Source organism: Podarcis bocagei (assembly GCF_964188305.1).
Source record: "Podarcis bocagei genome assembly, chromosome: 5".
NCBI lineage: Eukaryota > Metazoa > Chordata > Lepidosauria > Squamata > Lacertidae > Podarcis > Podarcis bocagei.
In genome coordinates this window covers 84,256,398-84,274,968 of record NC_138129.1, presented here as the reverse complement: position 1 = coordinate 84,274,968, position 18,571 = coordinate 84,256,398, and the positions used below count along the sequence as shown (strand labels likewise).

General features: G+C 41.9%; 1 protein-coding gene across 3 annotated transcripts; it reads left to right on the top strand.

Moving 5' to 3' along the window:
- The first annotated feature begins 435 nt into the window (after positions 1-435).
- On the top strand, positions 436-18,062 carry LOC308587075 (receptor-type tyrosine-protein phosphatase C-like). 3 transcript variants are annotated; one of them, XM_081194473.1, is made up of 14 exons: positions 436-689; positions 1,340-1,435; positions 1,784-1,825; positions 4,195-4,227; positions 5,576-5,659; positions 7,837-8,067; positions 9,230-9,355; positions 10,091-10,237; positions 13,766-13,974; positions 15,692-15,755; positions 15,939-16,056; positions 16,297-16,331; positions 17,267-17,405; positions 17,532-18,062. In XM_081194473.1, the coding sequence occupies exons 1-14, from the start codon at positions 626-628 to the stop codon at positions 17,542-17,544; spliced, it is 1,401 nt and encodes a 466-aa protein (XP_081050599.1). In that variant the 5' UTR covers positions 436-625; the 3' UTR covers positions 17,545-18,062. The 3 variants fall into 3 exon arrangements, with proteins under 3 accessions (XP_081050599.1, XP_081050598.1, XP_081050600.1); XM_081194472.1 differs by having other exon boundaries at positions 437-689; positions 16,297-16,358; XM_081194474.1 differs by lacking the exon at positions 4,195-4,227 and having other exon boundaries at positions 437-689; positions 16,297-16,358.
- The last annotated feature ends 509 nt before the right edge of the window (positions 18,063-18,571 follow it).

Sequence of the window (18,571 nt, the reverse complement as noted above, 5' to 3'; positions counted from 1 at the left end):
GGATAAATCATCACTCAGGGATGAGGACGAACATATTAATGATTATCCAGATGGTAGAGAACCCAGGATGCCCCAGGGCAAAACACACCTTCTAGAGCCATTTGGAGGGAGATCCCATGAAAAGCTGTTTGTACGTGCATCCTATAACATTTTCTGAACATTAGGCTGCTTTTTTGTTGGAGTGTGGTTTCCTTCACAGCCATAAACGCTTCAACTATTTCAGCGATGGAAACAGAAATCCTTCACAGTTCCTAGTGATACCCGCTTTTCAACTAGAAAGTCACAAGAATTGCAAAACAACAACAACAAAAAACAACCTTTTGTGGATTTCAGGAAACTAAAGATGGAAGAGAGGGAGAAAGAGTGCCTTTAGAGAAGTTGGTAAAAAATATACGTGACAGCCCTTAGCTGTGCAGTGTATCTGTGTGGTTAGTTTCTGGGTATCAGAGGAAGCTGATTCCTGAATGATAAGGACACATTGCATTATATATGTGCACAGCCTATTCTACATTTGATTTGGACCTTGGTGAGTCATTTGCACAGGGCAATAACCATTATTTTGCTTTCCAGAGACTGACACACACATACTGTTTTGTGAGGATACACATGAGCCCTGGATGTAACCATGTTTTTGTGGATTGAACTCTTGGTGTTTGGCTTCGCCCTTATTGTGGATGCACAAAACACAGGTGGGTGGCAACTATTTATTTGTTCAATTTGCATATCTTGAAATCTTCTTTAAAAGAACTATCCAAACTCATTTTGAAAAGATCTAAGGGTTGGGTCTGAAATCTTAGGTCTGAGGTGTGTCAAAAATCTTAGGTTTCATAAAAAGAATAGCACCAGTAATTCTTTAAAGGATGACATATTCATAATTACCAGCAGCTTGGAAACAATTCCTGGACCACATTCAGTTGGGGTGGAATAACTGTAATAAGGCCTTCAGGTCTGGCCAGCACTTTTTTAGATTGAGAGCACCAATAGATGGGACCACAGAATCCTCCACCTTCCCAAACAAATACTTACATGTGGAAAGAGTTTATTGGGAACTGGATGTTTGAAAATCTCTGTATAGCTCAGTTGGTTAGAGCATGATGTTGATAACCAGGGGCTGACTTAGCAATTGGTCAGGTTGGCCCAGGGGGGGGGGGGTGTGTGTGCAAAAATTGTGTGAGTTCCCTAGACTGCTCTGGGTGGTCAGGCAAGGCACGCTAGATCTTTTTGACTTCTCAGCAGAGGAATGCAGCTGCTAGCTACATTACTTTAAATGAAATCAGATCTTCATGGCATGATAAGCTGCACCCAAGGGTACTAAAGGATCTTGTGGATGTAATTTCAGATCCTTCTTTAATTACCTTTGACAATTCTTCAAGAAAAGGTGGGGCTCCCATAGACTGGAACCAGACAAATGTTGCCCCCAACTTTGAAGACCCAGGTAAGTACCAGCCAGTGACCTTTAAGGCTTTCTGTCTTGCTTGGTGAGGGTAGGGCACCATTCAGTGTGCCATCTCCAGAAGGAGACGGATGGTTGTGCCAGGTTGGGGGGTGGGGGTTCCAGCTATACACAATTTTAGCTTTATACACAATCTCTGAACCTGACCCCCCCAAGTTATGAGTCAACAGTATTCAATGCAATGTATAGTAAGCTGTGTTAATGTTCAAATACCATGGAAAAGAATCAATCAACCATAGAACAAAAGGCCTGATGTTATATATGTATTTTAATTATGGATGGTTATATTTTAATGAGATTGTTGTATTGCTGTACTGTAATTCCCTACACACATGGTCCAGACAAATCTTGACCCCGACTTTGAAGACCTAGGTAAGTACCAGCCAGTGACCTTGACATCAATACCAGGGAAGGTCCTAGAACAGATAATTCAACAGTCAGTCATGAGCATTTAGAAAAGGATGCTGTGATTACGAAGACCCAGCATGGATTCCTCAAAAATAAGTCATGGCAGACTTCTTTTTTTGATGGAATTACAAACTTGCTGGATCAGAGAAATGCTGATTTCTGTAAGGCTTTTAGCAAAGTCCCCCATGATATTCTCTCAAGGAAGCTGGTAAAGTGTGGGTTGAACGAGGTAATGGTTAGATGGATTTGTAGCTGGTAGACTGACTGAACCCAAAGAGTACTCATTAATGGTTCCTTTGCCACCCTGGAAAAAAGTGACAAGTGGGGTGCCGCAGGGTTCAAACATGGCCCGTTGTTGTTCAAGGTCTTTATAAATGACTTGGTTGAAGGAATTGAGGGGATGCTCATGAAATTTGTAGTTGAAACAAAACTGGGAGGGGTAGCTAATACCACAGAAGACAGAATCAAAATTCAAAATGACTAGGGAATTGGGCACAAGCTAAGAAAATGAATTTCTATAAGTACAATAAGGGATTTCAACTAGCTTCTGCACTTAGGCTGGAAGAACCAGATGCACAAGTATAGGATGGGTGACATTTGGCTTACTATCAGTACCTGTGAAAAAAGTCTAGGGGTCTTGGTGGACCACAAGCTTAGCATGAGTCAACAGCGTGATGCAGCAGAAAAAAATAGTGACTGCTATTCCAGGCTCTAGCAACAGACCTATAGTGTCCAGATGAGGGGAAGTTGGAGTACCACTCTGTTCAGCCTTGGTCAGACCACACCTGGAATACTGTGTCCAGTTCTTGGCACTTCAGTTTAAGAAGGATGTTGACAAGCTTGAAGGTGCGCAGGGGAGAGCTACCAAGATGATCAAGGGTCTGGAAAATAAGCCTTATGAGGAGCGCTTGAAGGAATTGGGTATGTTTAGCTTGGAAAAGAGGAGATTGAGAGGAGATATGATAGCTATCTTCAAATATCTCAAGGGCTGTCACATGGAAGATGGAGCAAGCTTGTTTTCTCCTGCTCTGGAAGGTAGGACACTGGCAGAGGAAGAGGCATGCGGGGGGAGCGCACCGCCCCCGGCAGAGTGATCATGGCGAGGTGCCATCATGGCTCCCCCCGTCTGTGCTGGGTGCTATGCCCCTATGGGCAGCACACCACGCCCCCAGGATGAGCACCATGCCCCTGGGACTCACGCCAGCCACACCCTGCCTGCTCTCCGCCCCTCGGTTCCGGAGCATGAAGCTCCGCCACTGAGGTAGGACTCAAACTAATGGCTTCAAGCTCCAAGAAAGGAGATTGTGACTATTCATCAGGGGAAACTTTCTGACAGTAAGTGCTATTTGACAGTGGAACGGTCTCCCTCAGAAGGTTGCAGACTCTCCTTCCTTGGAGGTTTTAAGGCTTAGTTTGGATGGCCATCTGTCAGGTATGCTTTGGTGAGATCTCAGCATTGCAGGAAGTTATACTAGATGGTCCTTGTGGTACCCTCCAACTCTACAATTCTGTGATTCTATGATTCACAAGAAGTTAAAAAAAGTTTGATGAAACAAGCAGCTGTTGGGGAATTCTAGTAGGGGCAATAAGCCTACCTGAAGGATGGGCTTTCAAGTCATTAGGTGTGAAAAAGATTAAATCCCCATCTGATTCCTCTCCCCTCAAAACCATACCTTGCTCCACTGTGGAGCAGAAAAATGATAGCCTAGGTTTCCAGACAAATGTCGTTGCTGAGCATACTGTTGGCCCCAAAGACCCTGCAACAACCAGGGACACCAAAACCATTCTTCACTTCCAGCAATCAAACAGGAGTTGGGATCCTTTGGAGACCCAATGCTGCCATGAGTTAGCTAGTAGCTTGGCCTTTTATGTCTGCCTGGTGAAGCTTGGAACACTGATTTCAGGGATTTTTATCTGGTGAACTCACACTCTGGAAAAATCAGAACAGGACTGCCCATGATGGTAGTAGCCTTTGAAAAATGTCACCAGTTTTAAGGCTTTCTGCCATGCTTGGTGAGGGTAGGGCACCACGCAACACGCCGTCTCCAGAAGGATACAGACGGTTGTGCTGGGTGCGAGTGTTTCCCAGATTCTTCCAGATATACACGATTTCAGCTTTATGCACAATCTCTGAACCTGACCCCCCCATACACAACAAGTTCTGAGTCAACAGTATTCAGTGTAATGTATAGTAATCTGTATTTATGTTCAAATACCACGAAAAAGAATCAATTAACCATAGAACAAAAGGTCTGATGTTACATATGCATTTTAATTATGGATGGTTATATTTTAATGAGATTGTTGTATTGCTGTACTGTAATTCCCTACAGACATGGTCCAGACAAGTGAGTTTGAATACCCAGGTAACTACCAGCCAGCGAACTTGGCATCAATACCAGGGAAGGTCCTAGAACGGATAATTCAACATCAGTCTGTGAGCATTTAGAAAAGGATGCTGTGGTTACTAAGACCCAGCATGTGTTTCTCAAAAATAAGTCATGCCAGACCAATCTGATTTCTTTTTTTGATGGAATTACAAACTTGCTGGATCAGAGAAATGCTGATTTCAGTAAGGCTTTTGACAAAGTCCCCCTTTATATTATCTCAAGGAAGCTGGTAAAGTGTGGGTTGAACGAGGTAACGGTTAGATGGATTTGTAGCTCATTAATGGTTCCTTTTTCATCCTGGAAAAAAGTGATGTGGGGTGCCACAGGGTTCTGACTTGGGCCCGTTGTTGTTCAACATCTTTATAAATGACTTTTTTGAAGGAATTGAGGGGATGCTCATGAAATTTGTAGTTGAAACAAAACTGGGAGGGGTAACTAATACAACAGAAAACAGAATCAAAATTCAAAATGGTTAGAGAACTGGGCACAAGCTAACAAAATGAATTTCTATAGGAACCATAGGGAATTTTAACTAGGTTTTAATACATTAATGAGATTGCTGTATTGTGTATTTAATTATGGATATTTATATCTTTTTGAGTTTCTGATAGGTTTTTATATTTTGTAAAACACTTTGCAGCCTATATTGGCATTAAGCAGTATATAAATTGTGTGTATGCAACATTGAATGATAATTCAATACTTTTATAAAAAATCAGCTTATAAAACAGTGTCCCTTTTCTTACAGTGCCCAAATCACTTTGAAAAGATCTAAGGGTTGGGTCTGAAATCTTAGGTCTGAGGTGTGTCAAGATCTTAGTGAGGGTTTTTCTGAAAAGAAGAGCACCAGTAATTCTTTTAAGGGTAAAATATTCATCGTTACCAGCGGGTGGGAAACAATTTCTGGACCATATTCAGTTGGGGTGGAATAATTGAGATAAGGCCTTCAGGTCTGGCCAGCACTCTTTTAAATTGAGAGCACCAATAGACAGGACCACAGAACCCTCTATCTTCCTGAACAAATACTTACGCGTGGAAAGAGTTTGTTGGGAATTCGTTGTTTGAAAACCTCTGTATAGCTCAGTTGGTTAGGGCATGATGCTGATAACCAGGGGTTGACTTAGCAATTGGTCAGGTTGGCCCAGGGGGTGTGTGTGTGTGCAAAAATTGTGTGAGTTCCATAGACCCTTCTTCTGCTACTCTGGGTGGTCAGGCAAGGCACACCAGCTCCTCTGGATCCTTCAGCTGCTAGCTACTTTAAATGAATTCAAATCTTCATGGCTGCATTCAAGGGCACTAAAAGATGTTGCAAATGTAATTTCAGGGCCACCTTTGCCTTCGATGTTTGAGAGTTTTTTTGTTGATTCTGGGAGTAAAGGTGGAGGCCTCTATCCTCCCGTGGACTGCAGTAAGTTTATTGTTTCCTTGAAGATGGAATGTGACTAGTTTTATTAATTTTATTAAGTCCCCCCCGGTTACTCAGGAGCTGTGTTGATCCACATATTTACATATATCACCCCAAAAGCAGTGGAACATGACATAATCAATATGCCGAGGGCCTTCCGGTGGTTCCCTCATTGCAAGAAGCAAAGTTACAGGGAACCAGGCAGATGGCCTTCTCAGTAGTAGCACCCGCTCTGTGGAACACCCTCCCATCAGATGTCAAGGACATAAACAACTATCGGACTTTTGGAAGACATTTGAAGGCAGCCCTGTTTAGGGAAGCTTTTACTATTTGAAGAATCATTGTATTTTAATATTCTGCTGAAAGCTGCCCAGAGCGGCTGGGGAAACCCAGCCAGATAGGCGGGGTATAAATAATAATAATAATAATAATAATAATAATAATAATAATAATAATAATAATAATAATAATAAATATTTTAGGAGCAGCTGACAGTGATAGCATAGGAGTTGTATTCAACTAAGTCATACTCAGAAGTATACCCACACTGAAATGAACAAACCTAGCATTATTTGCTTTTATTTGTTATTAAAGTTCGTACTGCCCTTAATTACAGGGCAGCTTACAATATATAAACACAAAAATACATCCCATAGTAACAAACAAAAACAATAGCGGGCTGCAATTCTCACCTCACTTACCTGGGAGTATGTGCCATTGAATTCAGTAGTACTTGTGTCTCAATAGACACAGTTAGGATACATAGCTGTCAAAGTTTCCCTTTTTTAAAGGGAAATTCCCTTATTCTGAATAGGATTCCTCCCAAGAAAAGGGAAAAGTTGACAGCTATGTTAGGATTGCACTGTTACTCATACCTATTCATTTCAATGGGTCTGCTATTTATAGAATACATCCAACTTGTACACAATGAACTTTAATAAGATCTTCATCCAGCTGAAATGCAGCTTTTGGCTTCTGATTAGAAATGCAAACCAACTTTGTCCCGCTTGGACTACTGCAATGCACTCTACATGGGGCTACCTTTGAAGGTGACTCGGAAACTGCAATTAATCCAGAATGCGGCAGCTAGACTGGTGACTGGGAGTGGCCACCGAGACCATATAACACCGGTCCTGAAAAATCTTCATTGGTTCCCAGTACATTTCCAAGCACAATTCAAAGTGTTGGTGCTGACCTTTAAAGCCCAAAACAGCCTCAGTCCTGTATACCCGAAGGAGCGTCTCCACCCCCATCTTCCAGCCCGGACACCAAGGTCCAGCACCGAGGGCCTTCGGGCGGTTCCCTTGCTGAGAGGGCCTTCTCGGTAGTGGCGCCTGCCCTGTGGAACGCCCTTCCAGCAGATGTCAAGGCAATAAACAACAGCAGAAGCGCTAAATCACATGCAGAAGTGCCGAATTGCAACCTGCTTGTGCACACATGCAGCGCTGTGGGTTGTGAACGCTGCGGGTTGCGAATGTGCTTCCCACATGGATCACGTTCGCAACCTGAGCCTCCACTGTAAGCTCAGCCCAATCACATTCCACCACCACCACCCCAGCCTGATGCCAAGGTGTTCTGATGGCCACTATACAGTGGTGCCTCGCAAGACGAAAAGAATCTGTCCTGTGATTCTCTTCGTCTAGCGGTTTTTTCGTCTTGCGAAGCAAGCCCATTGAAGGATTAGCGGATTAGCGCTATTAGCGCTATTAGCGTCTTTTAGAGGCTTTTAGCGGCTTATCTGCTGATCGGATCAGCTGATAAGCGGCTTAGCGGCTTAGAAAAAGGGGGGAAGGGGAAAAAACCCGCAGGAACTCGCAAGGCATTGTCGTCTTGCGAAGCATGCCCATAGGAAATTCGTTTTGCGAAGCACCTCCAAAACGGAAAACTCTTTCGTCTAGCGGGGCACCACTGTATATATTGCTGATGAGCTGTGCTTGGCTTGGTGAGTCACACAGGTTGGGCAGATCTGGTTAATGAACTGAAATATTACCAGTATGAACTGAAGGAAAACAGGCAGTTGCAGATCTAAGTGATCAGCAGAAGGACAATTTGTATCACCTGTAGTGCACATACTGTGCCTCTCTTTAAACTGTTAATGCACATTAAACATTGTTTGCGGTTTGCTTGTTTTTAAAATGTTCCAGTGCAACAAGCGTTTTAACATTGATTTGTTCTCTTAGGTCGTAATACCATTTCAGTGGCTCGTTATAAATACAATTCAGAAGGCGTCACTGCAGAACTTGCAGTTACGAAAAGGGCAGAGCTGCAACATGTTAGCTGTGAAAATGCCCACTGTACTTGGGACAAGGACCGAAACACGCTTGCTGGACTTCAAGAATGTGACGAATACAAGATAGTAGCATTTTTTAATGAATGTGATGATTTAATATTCCCAGTTCATGTCCCCCCTGGTAAGATCAGACACTTCTCATTTATTTAAGCAAAATCTGCCTTCTTGTTTTTCAGCCACTCTGATGAGCTGTCCCCCCCCCCCCCCAGTGCTAAGCTATTGGGAGAACGTAACCTGGGGGTATGTCAGAGGGCTAGAGAGGGTGCAGGAAGTCAGTTTTAATTTTTTTGCTGTCAGCTAATATACTGGTTTTCTGTTTTTTTATGGTTTCCAACCACTGTTAATCGCATAGTAACTCTGGTGGCTTCTCTATGCTATTTAGAATAAAAGAATGTGCAACTAATAATCGGAAATGTCGTTGTCATGCTCCACCAAAATTGAAGAGATTTTCTTTCAAGTTATTGTGTTCAGATTTGTATTGGTTTTATATTGAAAACAGCAAGCAGTTGTGCCCCTTGAGTCATGAGCAATGCCAACGAAGTGAATGCATGAAGCTGGCGAGAGGTGAAGGACTGTAGTGATTCTAGAATGATGCTGTAATGATTAGAATTACCGTATTTTTTGCTCTATAAGATTCACTTTTTCCCTCCTAAAAAGTAAAGGGAAATGTGTTGTGCGTCTTATGGAGCGAATGCAGGCTGCGCAGCTATCCCAGAAGCCAGAACAGCAAGAGGGATTGCTGCTTTCACTGCACGGCGATCCCTCTTGCTGTTCTGGCCTCTGAGATTCAGAATATTTTTTTCCTTGTTTTCCCACTCCAAAAACCAGGTGCGTCTTGTGGTCTGGTGCATCTTATAGAACGAAAAATACAGTAAGTGCTGGACAAATAATCCACAAGCACCACTAAATCCCATAGGTCGCAGAGGGAAATTTTAAACCTTTGAAATCTATTAGGATTTTAAAATGCTCAACTGTGGCTGATTTGTGCCCAGTGCTCTTGATTCAAGTCTAGATGATTGATAATTCACTAGATTTCTCTCAACAACAGGTTTTTAAAGCTAAGCAATGTTTTTATTTCTCCTTCCATCGTATCTCATAGTCATCTAACACATAAAAGTACGCTAATTCAAAATGAATAGATGAACACTGAAAACTGTGTTAGGTACTCATTTGGGGTAAAATGATGCAACCCATTAAGCAATCCAGTGTGCTTTTAAAACTAAAAAAGAAATACTGAACAGAATGTCATTGTGATATTTTTCTCCTTTTTCTTTATTTGGAAGAAACCGATAAGTGGAAACTGGAAGAACCACCAAAAAGTAACACCAGTGTGACTTTATCTTGGAACAATCGTGGATATGATAAGCATCGTTGCCATTTAAGATATTTGTGTTACTGTGTTCCTTATGGTAGGAGATTTTAGAAGTTTTGAATTTCTGTCTTTATTGGCTGGAGAATTAAATGCACTTTATTGGGGACCTTTGCTTTTGTGTCCTGTGTATGAATGTATTTAGAATTAAGTATAGAGAGGTGGAAAGGCAAGCAAGACTGGTAAAGGTATGAGTCTCTCTCTCTCTCTCTCTCTCTCTCTCTCTCTCTCTCTCTCTCTCTCTCTCTCTCACACACACACACACACACACACCTTAATGAAATAGTAAGAAGAAATACCTCCTGCAATAGGTAATATGAAATCCAGAAGGATCTTACTCTACACGAGTGGCTGCAAGTCCCTAAAAAAATCACAAGTTGTTGATAGTTACTCCAGATTTAATTACTGTAGATAACAAGGGTGCAATATTTTGTGTGAAGCATTAGATATGGATGGTGCTAAAGAAGTGTAAGCTAGGGGAGACCTAAAACATATAGCTACAGTCAAAGAGCAGCTCACTTGGAGGTGAGGTCAGGGGAAGGAAGAGGGATCTTGTCAAAGTGGCTCACCATAGCTCCAGTTCTTATCAGGAAGACAGTGGGGTAGCATGTTCTTGATTCTTTGTCAATCAAACTAACCTACATGACCCTCCATATATTCTTGGACTCAGCTCCCTCAAGCAGCATGGCCAATGGTAAGGAAATTCCCCATCCATGGCATAGATGCTTCTGGATGCCTGGAGTACAGAGCAATGATGTTTTGCAATTTCTTATAGATCAGAATTATTGGCCCACTGAAGAGCAGAATGGTTGTACAGTGACAGGTTTATCACCCAACAAGAACTACAGTTGTTCATCAGAAATATGGTTTAATGGCAATATTGCGAAAACTGGCAACAAACAGCTAACAACAGATTATGGAAGTGAGTATGACAACATGATGCTTAGTCGCTTATGAACTTGCCTTCATCCCAGAAACTAAACTTTTATAACGAAGAAGGGTATCTATGTGCACATATAAATAAAAGCATACAAATAGGATTCAATGTATTACCGTGACAGATTATAATCTGGGCAGGAGTGCCTGATCCAAGTTTGGAGGCCCTTGGGTAAGATGTCCATTGTTGGCCCCTTCTCCAGCTAGGTCCACCTTCTTCTCCCCACTGTTTATTTTCTGGCCTTCCTGATCTGAGACAAAACTGCATGGTCAACGAAAGGGGCCACACACAGAGTCTCCTGCTCTTTCTCCTTACTCCTGTCACTACACTTTCACTCAGAGGACATTTTCACTGGCATTCAATCATAAGTCCATCCATTTTGCGTGGATTTTTTTGAAAGAATGCCTAAAAGGTTACTATTTAAATAATCTACATTATGGTACATATTTCCCCGGAGTGCATATTTTTTCAAGGCTTTACAACATGGTTTCCTATGAAGCATGCCTTTTATACATAACCTCAACAATACTTCATTTCATGTGCCCTTCTTGGGTGATGTGCACTGTCAGATTGGAAGTTGCATTCTGATCCGAAAGCAAGTTTAGGACCATTGAATTGGGTCACACAGCTGCCAAGAGCAGGCTGAACCAATTCCCCCTCTATCCCTAGCAGGCAGATACAACAAGAAAGAGGAGTAGCAAATCCCAGACTTCTGGAATTAATAATAATAATAATAATAATAATAATAATAATAATAATAATAATAAATATATTATTTATACCCCGCCCATCTGGCTGAGTTTCCCCAGCCACTCTGGGCTGATCCCAATCAAGTGTTAAAACAGTACAGCATTAAATATTGAAAACTTCCCTAAACAGGGCTGCCTTCGGATGTCTTTTAAAGATAGGATAGCTGCTTATTTCCTTCACATTTGAAGGGAGGGTGTTCCACAGGGTGGGTGCCACTACCGAGAAGGCCCTCTGTCTGGTTCCCTGTAACCTCACTTCTCACAATGAGGGAACCACCAGAAGGCCCTCGGCGCTGGATCTCAGTGTCTGGGCTGAACGATGGGGGTGGAGACGCTCCTTCAGGTATACAGGACTGAGGAAGCTGGTAGTTGTTGCTCTGCGGAGCACGGGCCTCAGTAGGTACCCAATGATAGTGATCTTTGAAGCTGACCCTGATGGGCACTGGATATTATTTGAGGAAGCAACCAGAATGACACCATACTGCATTTTTATTCCTAAGACAATTATTGTGCAGATTTTAAAAAAGAATTGTAGCTTGATGTGAATACAGGATATAACAGGCTGATGAATCAAAATATATGAAGCTGATATTTTTCTAGAAATAGAACCTAGATAGGGGGGAGTTCAGCGCATGTAGCTCCCAAGAGGGTCCTGTCTCTGCCATAGCTGCCATGTTGGAGTCAAGCTCAGATAGTCTCTGACTCTGCTTCCTCCATCTTGCCACTCCTAGACTCCAAAGATTTTTCTCTCACCCTCTTCAGGTAAACTGTAGGTCTGTTACTAACTAAGACCAGGGTCCGGGGAGAGGCTTTGTCCCTCTGCTGCTTGGCATAGTCTTTTGTTTCTTTAATCACTTATCTCCCTGCCCTTCTGTTGCCTGGATGGCTTATATTTTGAGTGATCTCTTGGGGAAGCTGGGCTGTGTTATTTTCAACACTTGCTGCACCTGGGAAAAGAGGTTCTTAAATCCTAGTAGCGTAGCTAGGCAGGGGTGGTGGTGGGCTGTCCTGTAGGGTGGCAAAGGGGTTTGTAGGTTGGCACGATCACTGCTAGGGATCAGGGGTGGGATTCTGAGTGGCAGAGGAGCTGGAGGGTGTCCTAGGCGCTGCGGGGGGAGTGGCGGCTCCCCTAAGAAAAGCTCAACAGCTTTGGTCCGCCACTGTTAAACTCTAATCCTTTACTGATTCCAGAGATTTATTTTATTTTCTTTTTAATTTTTTAATTTTTTTTTATTGTTACCATTCACATTAACACACCATACAGAAAAAGAAAAAAAATTCCATAACCACCAAAGAAAAAAAGAGAATTAATACATCAACTAATAACCTTCAAAACATTAAATACATAAAATAAAAGTGGTCTTTTTTCTATGCGCCAGACTTCCCATCTATTCCTTATTACAGATTCTGTATTAATTGTTCGCTGCCATTGCATAAAGAGTTTGTACAATTTCAATATCCCTTAATCCATTCATTGGTTTTGCCACATTTTTAACACTGCTACTGAAATTATTTGAACTCTGTGTATGACCTTAAACTACTACTTTTATTTTTCAAGTATATTTTAAAAACTTCCCATTCTGAGAGAAATACCTGTTTTGGTTTATTTTTCATCTTTTCTGACATGCTATCTAATTCCGTGTATTCAGTCATTTTTTGAATCCATTCTAATCTTGATGGGTCTTTATCACTTTTCTAATTTGCCACAATGAGAACTCTTGCTGTGACCATAGCACATAAGACAATCTCTTTAGCCTTTTTAGGAATATCCGAGTCTTTGATTCCCAAAAGGAAAGCTTCTGGTTTCCTATTAAAAGATATTTTTAACATTTTTTCCAATTCTATGTGGATATCCTCCCCAAACACCTTTATTTCTATACACTGCCACCACATATGGAATAAAGTACCTGGCTTTTCTTTACACCTCCAGCAATTATTGGGGACATTTTTGAACATCTTGGACAATTTCCAGGGGGTTAATGCTGCATTTAAAGAAAATTCTCTCTCAGCTAGTAACAGGCTGTAAAATGCCAATTTATTTTCCACAGGTTTTCCCACTGCTCCATTGTTATTGAGTACCCAAAATCTTGTGACCACTTAATCATAGCTGCTGTCACCTCCTTTAGAATGTGTTTTAATTCTGGAGTTCACCAAATCCGATTCAAATCTGGAAGTCTCAGTGGAGAAACCCTTTTGTCTATCAATTTTGAATGTCTCAAATAATTGGTGATATTGAAACCAATCACCAATGCACTCTCTTATTTCCCCGAAGCTTTTTAATTTCAGTTGGTTATTCTCCTCCTTTAGAAGTACTTTATATGTTGGCCACAGTCCCTGGGTATTTTTCTCTTAACCACCTTCACCTCTATTGGCAAGATCCACCAGGGAACCTTGGGTTCGAGCAGGTTTTTAAACTTCTCCCAAAACGTCATTAGGGATTTCCTAATAATATTGTTTGAAAAGTTCCTGTGAACTTTTGCTTTCCCATACACTAAGTACGTGTGCCATCCTCATCAATTATCATATCCCTCCAAGTCTAAGAGGTGTGGGTCCAGAGATTCCAAAGGAGGGCTGCCCACCCCCTCAAACCTATAACACAGCAAACAGGGATGAAAGATTGTGCAAAGCAATCTTTTTCAGAAGAAAATAAAACTAAAAACCTACAGTGTTTCAGAGCCCACACTGATTTTTTTTTAATCTGTTCATGAGATCTAAAAGCTTTAGCATGCAGACTATGAATATCAACCATTTCTCTTTTAAACAGAGCCAACACCAGTGAGAGAACTGCAAGTCGACCCATTAAACCAAGAAATCAGTGCTGTTAAGATCAAGTGCAGGGAGCCAGAACAAATAAATGGTCCTGAAGAAAAATATTATTTGTACTTCTTAGACATGGAGACCATGATTGAAGCTAACGAAAGCTGTTACTTTGAAGTTATAGACCTCTGTCATTCGACAACATACCAGTTTAAGGTAAATCGCTTAATTCTAACTTTTACGGTCAGCAACAACCTGGGACGTGGGTGGCACTGTGGGTTAAACCACAGAGCCTAGGACTTGCTGATCGGAAGGTCGGCGGTTCGAATCCCCATGACGGGGTGAGCTCCCGTTGCTTGGTCCCTGCTCCTGCCAACCTAGCAGTTCGAAAGCACGTCAAAGTGCAAGTAGATAAATAGGTACCGCTCCGGCGGGAAGGTAAACGGTGTTTCCGTGCGCTGCTCTGGTTCGCCAGAAGCGGCTTAGTCATGCTGGCCACATGACCCGGAAGCTGTATGCCGGCTCCCTCGGCCAATAAAGCGAGATGAGCGCCGCAACCCCAGAGTCAGTCACAACTGGACCTGATGGTCAGGGGTCCCTTTACCTTTACCTTACAGGCAACGACCATTTTAGGTGTGTCCAAGTGACGTGTGATCGCCGATATGCAGGTCCTTTTGGACCTGGAAGAAGTCAGAGAGTGGACTGGAGTGGAGCAGGCTTTGTTCTGGTCCACCCCTGGACCATTAGCTGTATCTGAATGAGTATTTCTTAAACAGAATGATGTGCTCTTCTATTAATTTCCAGGCAGATTTTTCGGGCAACTTTTCTCTAGAGCAGCCTCTCTCATAAAGAGATTGGCTGAATGCGCACAGATTTCCATCTTCTTTCTGATCTCCCCTGCGGGATGAATCGTGGAGGATAAGATTGATCTAGGGATTTACTGAATGGCCAATTGCATCTCCCTGAGATTACCTCCTTTGCCTCTAAAGGCAGTGGGGCAAAAATTTGAGGCACAATGCATACCAGTTGTTCTGGAGCTGCCATATTCTTCCTGGCCTTAGAAAAAGACATGGTACTGCAGTAGAACCCATTAGGGCATAGCTGTCAACTTTTCCCTTTTCTTGCGAGGAATCCTATTTGGAATAAGGGAATTTCCCTTAAAAAAAGGAAAATGTTGACAGCTATGCATTAGGGTGGCTCTAGTTTCACCAAACTCACCCACCTGAATGCCTGTTTTCTTAGATCCCATAGCCTTCTCCAACTACGCATCCCGTTGTAAGAAATAGACAACTAAACAAAATGACTTTATTTCCCCTTCAACATTTTCCATTATTACCCAACCCACAGGTAGACGCAGTAGAAGCTGTCTATTAGCACATGTGGAGCACTGCTCCATCAACCTCAGTTTGCCCCCAGTCAGCTCTTGAGTCTCAGTTTTGTCTCTTGTAGAACTCAGCAAGAAGGAACATGGAAATGAAATGAGAATTAGTTTGCTCTGCCTGCTATTCAAAGTGGCTCCACCTACTGTTGGACCTCCTTACCGTCCTACATTTGTGTAAAAGTACAGTGGTACCTCGGGTTACAAACACTTCGGGTTACAAACGCTTCGGGTTACAAACTCCACTAACCCGGAAGTAGTACCTTGAGCTGAGAACTTTGTCTCAGGATGAGAATGGAGATCGTGCGCCGGTGGCGCGGTGGCAGCGGGAGGGCCCATTAGCGAAAGCGCGCCTCAGGTTAAGAACAGTTTCAGGTTAAGAACGGACCTCCGGAACGAATTAAGTTCGTAACCCAAGGTACCACTGTAGCTTTCTTTATGATATCACTTCTTTGGTTTAGGTGGAAAACTGTTTGGAAGGTCTGCCACATTGTTTGTGGTGATACATTTTGGACTAATAAAATAACAGCATTCCCTGTTATTTCTGTTTATCAGGTTATTTTCTACAATGGGAAATATTCCTCAGACCCTGTGATCTCTCACCCAGTAAGAAGAAGAGGTAAGCTAAAGTTTCAACTGCTTCTTTTAATTTGCTGATTAACCTAATTTACATGTTAAAACACAGAGTAAGAAATGACATGACATGCAGAAAGCAAAGTGAAGAGATGTGCCAGAACTAACTTCTGCTAACATTTTCTAAAATCTTTTCAACATAGCTTGTCTCTCCCTCTCTTCTTTTTAGATGTTGTAAATAATAATGGAAACCTAGTGACGTGTTTGGCATTCCTCATTACTGGGAAGTCCTTGGCTTTGCTCCTTCTTCTGCATAAAATCCACAACCTTATCATAAAAAATTCAAGGTTAGGTTATTTCCCTTCCTTTCGTCTCTTAAGTATATGCAATTAGATGAGAAGACTGCAACATTTTTTCCCCTTAAAAAGTAAAGGGACCCCTGGCCATTAGGTCCAGCCGTGGCCGACTCTGGGGTTGCGGCGCTCATCTCGCTTTACTGGCCGAGGGAGCCGGCGTACAGCTTCCGGGTCATGTGGCCAGCATGGAGCATTGCTCTCATCCTTCATAACTGTTTATGTTTCTTACAGGGATCAAGATGTATCTATGCAGCCTCTTAACAGAGGTTGGTATTCTCCTACTTCTGGCAAGGGCAAGTATTTAATTGATGTTTCTGCCTAGCTCATGACAATGCCTTGGTAGCAGTACCGAACCCTGAAGCATGCTTCTTGGAGTCGTAAGGTAGAAACTTTCCTCATAGACCCATGCAGGCATTGCAGAATCAGGGAATTGGCCTGATGAACCTCCCATAGCTACTTCTGTGCTGCCAAGTGGCTAATATGCCACTGACTTCACTCTTAAGCTTCAGGAAGAGCTGCTCAGACTCCGCCCTCTTCACTAAGCTTTTAGTGCAACTTAAGGTTCTGTCTTCCTGGTTCTATGTTTGATCACTTTTATTGTGGTATTGATTTTAGTAATCTGAATTGTTTTAATGTAATTTGAAAGATTTTGATTGGGCGGTATGCTCTTTTATGGACTTCTTTGTCAGCGTTTCACATTGACCTGTAAAACGTTATTAAATATAACGTTATATAAAGCTAACCGCTGTTTCCCATTGCCAATGGCTCACTGCTCTGCAGCACCCCCTGGTGTCACATTTTAATAACGCCTCTTTAACGTTATAAACAACGAGTGTAGGTCCACCCATTGTTACAGATGCCATTTAATACTTGTTTTGTATTTGTATGAAATTGATTTTTCAAACCCTGCCTACTGACATTAGCAGGTACCTTCACTGGACTCTTTAGTGCCTGCTGAAAACATTTTTCTTTAGACAACCCAACCCACATGTGCAGAGTGCTTTAATCTGTCTATAGTTTATCATTGATTTTAATTATCTTTTGAATGTTTTAATTATTTGTGTTTAATTTCTTTTATTCTCTTTGGAAACTGCCTTGAGAATTTATTTTTTATTTCTACAACCAAGCGGCATATACATTTTATGAAATAAACATAAATAAATAAGACTGCTCCATACTAAGTATTTTGTCTTATTTCTAGATTATGAAAACTGTGGGCCACAGAACACGACAATGGATGTGACTGAGCAGACAGAACCTCTAACAGGAAGCCAGATGTGTACATCAGTAAGAAGTCCAGGCAATCATATTGAGCATACAGAGGAAAATGAATTAAACATGTAAGTGAGAAATGATCACAGATGTACCCTTACCATTAAAATAAATAAATAAATAAATAACCAGCAGTTAATTGTACAGCAGTGATGAAGGTTACCAATGTTACCGAGTTTTTTCATGTGTTGCAGGGGGTTGGAATAGATGACCCTTGGGATCCCTTACACCTCTACAAGTCTATCATTCTTTGCATGAGGACATATTGGAGCTGCACAAAGAGATAAACCATTTGAGGATGCAAGCTGGAGTTGAAGAGCAATAGTCGGTTTCAAAACCTGCTGCCATTTTTATGTTAACACGCGCCCCCCCATATGATGTACTACAGCACAGCTTTAATATTATACAAATTGTTGATACTTTTCATCACCTCTTTCACATGTGTGCAATGTTGGTTTTTTAAATGGTAAATGTTGTTGTTTGGAATGGCACGTTAGCCATTATTATTCTCATTTTACATCTGTGGAACGTTGGAGGGTTTGTAAATGTGCATTCCGCCGTTGACCAATTTTGCAATGTTTAATTTTGATTATGTTGCTTTGAATGCATGCTTTACTTTTGAGTAATGTTTTATTCTGGATTGTTTTATTGGATGCTTCAATGTCAGTTGCAAACTGTTTTGAGATCAGTTGTAGAAACAGTAGCAAAGAGACGTGTAAAGTTCATTGGCTTCACGCCTTAGATTCCTGTTACAACGCCTTATAAACTTTGCTATTACAGGAAATACTGCACGTTCCCCCCTCTAACAAACCCTGCTTCTGTAACTCTGTTTGAGACTTAATTTGAGAGTCAGGCGTTTGAGCCCCACATTGGGCAAAAGATTCCTACGTTGCAGAAGGTCGGATTACAGGACCACTGTGATCCCTTCTTTGCTTCTGTTATTCTATCCCCTTGGCTCCCTTGCGCCCTTCACCTCTCCATTTGTTACTCTTCCCTCTTCCTTTCATTCCAACATCTCTTGTTATCCCTGATGTTGAAATTGTTATCCCTTTGGTGGGCAGGGAGATCTGTCTGTCTGTCTAAGACCTTGCCAAAGTGCTACAAACACTTTTATAACAAAATATATTGATGGTTATGACATTTAGCATGAGGATATGCGCCAGATCCATGTACAGAAGCTTTGTTCTGAATGAGAATTTATTCCGGGTTTGGGGTTATTTTTCTTTGTAGGTAT

Bases quoted from the DNA above. Each gene is read 5' to 3' on its own strand.
- LOC308587075 (XM_081194472.1), top strand. From the start codon at position 626: ATGTTTTTGTGGATTGAACTCTTGGTGTTTGGCTTCGCCCTTATTGTG. The intron at 9,356-10,090 runs GTAGGAGATTTT...AATTTCTTATAG, and splicing joins GTGTTACTGTGTTCCTTATG to ATCAGAATTATTGGCCCACT. The intron at 10,238-13,765 runs GTGAGTATGACA...TCTTTTAAACAG, and splicing joins GCTAACAACAGATTATGGAA to AGCCAACACCAGTGAGAGAA.